The sequence below is a fragment of the Falco peregrinus genome, chromosome 7 (genome assembly GCF_023634155.1).
Source record: "Falco peregrinus isolate bFalPer1 chromosome 7, bFalPer1.pri, whole genome shotgun sequence".
Lineage (NCBI taxonomy): Eukaryota > Metazoa > Chordata > Aves > Falconiformes > Falconidae > Falco > Falco peregrinus.
The window spans coordinates 39,159,247-39,167,287 of record NC_073727.1 but is presented as its reverse complement, the minus strand read 5'-3'; the positions used below and the strand labels follow the sequence as shown (position 1 = coordinate 39,167,287).

At 51.3% G+C, this 8,041-nt stretch overlaps 1 protein-coding gene across 1 annotated transcript; it reads right to left on the bottom strand.

Moving 5' to 3' along the window:
* Nucleotides 1–2,490: 2,490 nt before the first annotated feature.
* Nucleotides 2,491–7,613, bottom strand: SLC35D3 (solute carrier family 35 member D3). Its single transcript, XM_055809873.1, has 2 exons — nt 7,140–7,613; nt 2,491–5,986 (listed from the first exon to the last, which is right to left on the bottom strand). Exons 1-2 carry the CDS (start codon nt 7,573–7,575, stop codon nt 5,157–5,159), a joined length of 1,266 nt encoding a protein of 421 aa, XP_055665848.1. The 5' UTR covers nt 7,576–7,613; the 3' UTR covers nt 2,491–5,156.
* Between the last annotated feature and the right edge of the window lie 428 nt (nt 7,614–8,041).

Below are 8,041 nucleotides of genomic sequence, written 5' to 3'. Positions count from 1 at the left end.
CTGTTAAAAAAAATTGTTGAAATCTGCCTTGTTTTGTCAGGAACAAAATCAATGGCACCTAATAAAAACCAGGTGTAATTCTGAGAACAGAACTGACTTTGTTTTTATTTGATAAAGGACAAACTTATCAACACAATTAATGTGCCCAGAGCAATCTGTCCAGTGAGAAAAAATCACGGGATGACAAAGAGCAGGTCCATGCGTCTTCCCCCCAGCCAGGTTGTTCACTCTGTCTCTCCCCTTCATGTGTATCGCTCTTCCAGGGCCCCAGGTTCAGGTGCATTCTCTGCAGACTCATTGCACTGTTTGGCCCTGGGTTTCTGATGCTGTGACTATTTCTTTCCATGTAAGAACATTTTCCTTTTCTGCAAACTCTCCCATTTTCCCCATCCATCCTAATTTGCAACTCTCATTTTTTTCCCATTCATCCTAATCCCAATCCCATGTACCTTTCGACAAGTGTTTTCATGCTCTCTAACCCCAGCTTTCATCTCAGGCAGTCTCTCTCTATGCAAACACAATGCTTAGCATTAAACCTAAAAATAAAAATGAGCCTGGCTCAACAGCAACAATGATGGCAACCCCTTTTCAGGTTTATAGCTCTATTACTCAAAATGCTCTTTACTGTGAAAAAATCTCCTTCTGGTTTTATGCATATAATAAATACCCACACTGGTGTGCACGACCAGGAGGTGTGGGTACCGGTGGGCTGGCAGAGCGAGCGCCCTCGTGCCTATCCGTCCTGCACACAGCCCAGCTCCGCAGGATGCTGGTACGCAGCCCTGGCCCCACTCCACAAGAAGCTGGTACGCAGCCACGGCTGAACTATATAGGGAGTTGGTAAGCAGGGAGCTGGTGTGCAGAAAAGCGCACAAAAGTACAAGAAGCAATCTGGGCACACAAGATCCTGCCAGTCCATCCCCTCCCTGCCCTTCTAGAAAAAAGAAGGAAAAAAAAAATACAGCAGAAGCCTCTGTGGCAAGTCCTCCGCCACTGGCAGAGGTTTTCAGGCTGGACACTGGAAACAAGATTTGGGAAATACATCAGGAACAAGGGAAGAGAGAGGAGGGCATGTGCATGCTCACCAGTTCCCGACAGGAGCCATGCTGAAGTGAAAAGCCTCCTGATGACCTCCAATAACCTACCGAAGCATGAATATAGCAGCTAATTGAGAAGCAGAGTTGATTGCCTGCACTGCACTTAGCAGCTGCGCGTTAAAAACCCACAAAAGAAACCTCAAAGTGATACGTGAAATTGTATGGAACACAGGTAGAGAGGGCAAGGGGACAGGAATCTGTGGTGTTAACCTTAACCATGACAAGCAGCAAAACGTTCAAATGTTAATTTAGAGAGGAGAGCTGAAGGGCTTTGCACCTTTCTGCCTACTGAAGCCTTTGCCTGGAGCAAACAGATGCAATCAAATTACGTGAGGCTGTTAAGCACTGGTGATAAACTATCCCCAGACATACACAGGGCTGTAAAGTGTTGCTTAATAAACTGTAAAATCTCTTTCACTGTCACCTGCTTTTTTGTAGGTTGCTGTCCACTTTCCCTCTGGAAGTGATGGCAAATGCAAGACCAGTTTGTCAGTGATGTATGCAAATTTTTAAATTATCCTTAGAGATTTTAACGGTCTCTGCCTCCGAATAATCTGGCCTCTCTTTATTTTCTTTGAGAAAATAATGTATCTTAGAAAAGACAGACAGTCTGCCTTTTGTCTTCCTGTTGCATGCATACTCGTGTGTGCGTGCATGTGCGTGCGTATGCAGTAGTGCTAGAGCAGGTGTTACTGGATGATGTGTTGACACTGAAATTAATGTTTATTCTCAAAGCAGTCATTGTGCATTAGGTTCATTCATTATCCTGGAACACAGACAGTTTCTTTCTCTAAACTGTCCTGCAGGCACATTTGTGTGGAACTCTAAGATGAATTCTGCGATAACCGCCAGCCCTGGTGTCTGGCGCATCCCAGTTTCAGTCACAGGTGCATCACACACCTTTCATCCGAAGCAAACAGGTAAAAAGTGATGCTCAAGTCAGCTCTTAGGGTTGCCACGTGACATAGCTGGTAATACAAATTCCTAACATTGTAAAATAAAATCAATATTAAGTCCTCTAATAATGGAATGATCTTATAATCTAACTATTAATAACAAACATCATCTTATTTTTATTTAAAGTTACAGCAGTTAGGCTAGTGACACTAAAACATCTTAAATACATAACCAAAGAAATCATTGCTGAGAACCACAGAAACTTCAAGCTGTACAGAGGACTCAGCCACAGCAGATTCCTGTGTTCCTTTGTCCGTCCTCAGTCTCTCTGTCTATGACAGTATTTATAGTGTGCGGTCACACGTTAAGGAAATTTGGGTGATATAAAGGCTCAAGAATAACCATAAATGAACCAAAAATGAGCATCCCGGGGTAGCAACAATAAGAAAACCAGAAGGCTTTTGGAAAGCAGTGCATTTTATTCCCACATCTCATTCTTCAGTCTTCGGCTGATCCTATTAAAATACCTCAGCTCGAGGCAGTATTTTTATTTTATTGTGTGACAGTCTCTGCTACTGAAAAATTGGACTGCATTTGCCAAATTCCCATTTTAATTTAGGGAATTTACAGGTATAAACAGAATACAATATAATCACATTTCAACTATACATGCAAATGTACAACATCGTAACAGCAGCTTTTTTAACAGTCAAAGCTGTTGGAATTTCCGGAAGTTTCTACTAATACTTCAACAACAGTTAAGTGGCAAAACATTGAACTCCCCCAGGAAAAAGTCCTGCAACAAGAGTCCAGGGGGAGAGCTTTCTCTAGCAAGTGTACACTACAAGATCTAAGACTGGCATCCAGGTGGTAAAAAGATCCGCATTTCTTGTGGACAGAAAACACTGAGCACAGTGAGGACAGACCAGAAATGTGAGTTTCTCTTCAGTATGATTACAATGCAGTTCAATATTGTAATGAGTTCAGTAATATGGAACTATAAGTCATAGGCACAAACTTCTTTAGTCTAGGATGCATTTGAAAAACTAACAAAACCCCTATTACATTAGCCTATAAACAATAAATAGTGCTTTTATTGGAAAAGGTGCCATATGGAGCTTGAACAGAAAGTAAACGTGTTTTGGCATATAGCCAGTATCTCTCGACTCTTAAACACTAGCTATACATAATGTGTGATGTACAAATCTCCATGCCCCATCCCCCAGCTCAGCAGCTACAGGCTTTTAGCCTGAATGTCTTTATAGCCATCTCTTTCAAAACTCATGGGGTGATAACAGGTCACCCAACTTACGCACTCACTCAGAAAACATACTGTCGCACCCATGTTTCTGCCTGCATTTATTGACAAGAATCTAAAGCTCCCCCAGAGATCAGTTTTGCAGATATTCCCTGCTGGCTAAATTGCTCATTTCAGATTTCAGTGCTGAACGCGCTGTGAGGCTAATGCTGCCTTGGCTTGAGAAAGTATTGGGCTAGGCACTGATTAATTAGGGCTGTGGGAATAATTGATTTTCAGTTCAGTGGCTTAATAAATTAATAATAATTACAACAACAATAGCAATAACAACAAAAAAACACTTGGTTCATTTTTTCGGGAGATGATAACAGCTTGCTTCAGCCTGTGGTCAAGATGGCCTGATGGCTCGGGCACCTGAGGAAGACTCAGAGTCAAATCTCTTCTCTGCCTAGTTCTGATCAAAGGCTTGACCCAAAGACTCGAACCTACCAGAAGGGTATCCCCAGGCTAAGAAATACTCAAACATCTGTTTCCCCAGTGTTTGCCGTTAAATGTATGTGGTACAAAACATTAGCACATCCAGTAGAGGCTTTGCTGGAGCACCTGCTTCCTGCTTCCCACAGGAGCACCCGAGCGGGGATGGTCTGGGCACAGGGGAGCAGCTTCCACCAAAGCCAGGACGTCTCGCTGCCGAGTACACCAAGCACCCTGGCCCACGAGTGCTCAGCTGCGGGATGTGCCAGGAGCACATTGCAGCTCCTGCCTGCCTGCCCACATTTTCTTCCACTGGACACCACAGCACAGGGACAGTGGGGGCTGATACACACAAAACTGTGTCCCAGCACATCACCAGGATACAGCAAAACTGTCCTGCAAAAGCACCCCTGGGAATCCCAGAGAGATGGAGTCCCCAGTTCTGCTATCAGCCTGTACTCCTTAGAGAGGGAGATGGAGAGGATGCATATGTTCCAGTTCAGGCTCTGATTCACCCAGCTTTAGGGTACAAGGAGGGGATAGCACAAGGCACAGACTGTATCCCTAATTTTTTACAGCCCTCTCAAATCAAATCAATACATACCAACCTTTCCCAACTCTTTTATTTGGGTCGAGCTAATATTCCCAATGCCATATGTGGTTAAAGCTCATAGAAAAACAACCTTTGGCTAACCAAAGTTTCTCAGAAGTTCAGATCTGATTCTGCTTTCAGGTACACCAGCACAAGACAAAAGTAATTCTACTGAAGACACAAACCACCCAATGTAAACCAGGTCCAAGGCACAGCCTGGCCGCCGAATCAGGGAGAGTTTCAGTTCTTCAGTTAAGAGGGTGATTTTACACCAATATAATTGAAGTGGCACAACCTCTAGCTCTGTTGCAATTCTATTGACACAGAGGAGCACACAGAAGTACAGTTAAGAGGATCTTATATATTGTAGGCATATATTTCTATAGAGTACCTAAACTGGACAGATAGAGAAACGGAAGCACATCAACAGAGCCTCCCAATGGTCTTAAAGTCACAGGCTCCAGACACGAGCTAAGCTACAAGGCCAATGCTGTGCCACTGGCACTGCCAACCAGCTCAGTGGTACTGATGTCCCCTGTAGCCCAGGCTGCTGCTCAAGCACCCCATGACTTCCCATTACCCAACCCTCTCTGTGTCCACAGCAGAGGACTCAGCACCTTTAACTGTGGTGGGTCTAAATTGATGTACTGAAAGCAGCTGAAAGCAAGCTCAAAGCATGAGCAAACTCTGACCTTCTGCTTTTTGACAATGAGGTAAAGTCATCCTACGTGATGTGGATTTATCCATCAGTACTGATGTGGAAATGTATGCTCTGCCTTTCCCCCTGTACAGAGAACCAGGTGTCTGTCCTCAAGCAATAGGTTTTCAAACCTGCTTTTTAAGGGTTTGGTAGTTCTTCATTTTCTATCAAATAATCCTTCTTTATATAATTAGCACCCCTCACCAACCTCCATACTCCAAGATAGGCATCCTTCAGCAAGCTCCTGTTCACTTCTTGTGTGCTGGTGGCTTTTCCCTGGACCGCCCGTCCCTTGGCAGGTTTCTCAGTGCCATCCTTCTCTTTCTCTCCACTCTGGCTGTCCCCCATGGCTGATCTTTCCACTGCTGCTTCCTCAGTCCCCTTCTCCTGGGAAATTGCCTCCATGGCAAATAGTGCTTGGTCCCCAGCCTGCCTTTCCCCCTCCTCTTCTCTAGCTTCTTTCTCCAGGTCCTCATAATTGCTCTGCCGCCTGGTCTCAATGTACTTGGCCACACAGTAAATGACAGACCCCAAGGTGTTGACCACAACACCAGCTATAAATAACTTTGTGGGCTCCACATCATTGAATGCCACCATGCCCACCGTGATGGTTGCTATGCTCTTCACCACCCCTACGAAGCTGGTGGTCACAGCTGAGTTAATGTAAGTGCAGTGAAGGGTGGTAAAGTTCATGGCACAGCTAATCAGGACGCAAGCAATAAAGATGCATACCATGGCAGGGTCCTTCCACCCTGGGAAAGACCAGACATTGATGGAATCCATGCTGGCAAAGGAGCAAATGATGAGAAAAGGAGTGGCTGAAACAGCGATGGCATACTGCGCTGTCAGGGGTCCATATTCACTATCTACACTGGTCTTCTGAATGAGCACCAGGTAGGCAGCGTGTATCAGCACGGCCAGCACGCCTGTCACATAGCCCATAGCATCCCCAGTCAGGTCACCAGCTCCTGTTGGGAGAGTCACAGAAAGACACAAACACGGTTTCTGCATGCGAGACAGAAAGAGTGCACTGTTTTGGACTGGGGGATATTTAGGAAACAGGCAGCAGTGCAGTTTCCGTAACTCATAGGATTTGTCACACTTGTCCCAAGGGTGGACACAGTTACCTCTTCTGCATGCTGCAAACCTTCTGAATGTCTTTCACTCTCCCCCTAAATCCCACAGGCAAAATCAGACTGCATTCTCCCCTTTGCAAAGCCACTATAGGAGATTTGCAGCAGAAACGGCACATACACACAGCAACCCTGGGCACCGTCTTGCCATCACGGGCGCGTGTCAGCCCCCCCCCCCGCCCTCCTTCTGCCCTCCTGCTCCTCCCAGCAAAGCCAAGCCATGGGGGGTCCCGCAGCACCAGCCTCCCTGCTGAGACCCCTGTCAGGTTTCTCTGCGGGTTAAACCACTCGCCGTGTGTGTGTGTGTGTGTGTGTGTGTGTGTGTGTGTGTGCGCGCGCGCGCTCCATTCCCTGGGGCAGCCCCCAACCCAGGAGTGTAGCTGGGCCACACAGACCCAGCTTTGCCTCCCACCCCACATACATCTTGGCTGGAAATCAGCACAGGTAGGGCCCCTGGCCGCACAGGGCTGCAGCTGGCCCCTGAGCTTGCACCTATCCCTGTAAGGTTGCACTTAGCCCAGCAGGGCTGCAGTTGCCCCCACAGGGCAGAAGTTGCCCCCGGAATATTACATCTACCCCTGTAAGGTTGCACCCACCTCCCGTAGGACCACACCTCCCTCCATCGGGTTGCACCTTCCCTGGTAGGGTTGCGCTAAGCTTGCACCTACTCCCATAGGTTTGCACCGAGCCCCATAAGGATGCATCTATCTCCGTAAGGTTGTACCGGCCACAGCGGGGCCGCAACCACCCCGGCAAGCCTGAGCCTGCCCCAGTGGGGCGGCAGCTGCCCCCCCGGGCTGCCCGGCCCCGTATCCCCGGCTCCTTCCCCCCGGGGTGCCGCTGCCCGCCCCGTCCCGTCCCGTCCCGAAGCCCAGCCGGAGCGGCGGAGGCTGCCGGTGCAGAGGCGGCGCCGCCGTCGGGGCGCCCCGCGGCGTGGCCGTCCGCCCCGTCCGGTCCTGTCCTGTCGCTCCTGTGCGGTCGCACTCACCGGCCAGCGCGGCGCCGCAGGTGGTGATGAGGACGGCGACGAGGACGCCGGGCGAGGGCATGCCGTCGCGGAGCACCAGGGCGCCGGTGAGGAGGGTGACGAGGGGCAGGCAGCGCTTGAAGACGACGTACATGGGGAGGCTGAGGCCGCGCAGCGACCAGAGCGTGAGGGTGGACTGCAGCGTGGCCAGGGCAGCCACGGCGGCGAAGGGGCGCGCCAGGCGGGGCCCGAAGGGCGGCAGCGCCGCCAGCCCCCGCCGCCGCAGCGCCTCCAGCCCCAGCGCCGCCGCCGCGCTGCTCAGGCACTGCAGCAGCGTCAGGAAGGCGAAGTGGTAGCGGGCCAGCAGGAACTTCAGCAGGATGTTCAGCGAGCCCGAGCACAGCCCGTGCGCCACGGCCACCGCGACGCCCCGCGCCCGGCCCCGCCACCGGCCCATCCTGTCGGCGCACGGCCCCGCCGCCGGGGCCCGCGGCACTGCCGCCCGCCCGGCCACCCGCCGCGGCGGCGGCGGCGGCGGCGGGGGGGGACGGGGACGGGCGGAGGCAGGGGGCGGGCGGAGGCAGGACGCGCTCCCGGCAGGGCGGCCGCCGCCCCCGACGAGTCCCCCCTCCTCCCCGCCCCTCCTGTCCCCTCCCCGCCGCCGCCCCCGGCGTGTCCCCCACTATCCCCGGTGCATCTCCGCCGCCGCTATGGGTGTCCCCCCTCATCCCGCCGCCCTCGCCCCCGGTGTCACCCCCCCTTGCCCCCGCGGTGTCCCCCGGCGCGCGTCCCGGCTCGGCGGAGCTGGGAAGGTCCCCTCGCCGCCCCCAAGCCCTCGCAAGCACGGCCGGGCGCAGGCGGGGCGGGCGGCGGCACTTCCAGCCCGAGGGACGGACAAGCGCGGCGCCCCGCAGCACCGGAGC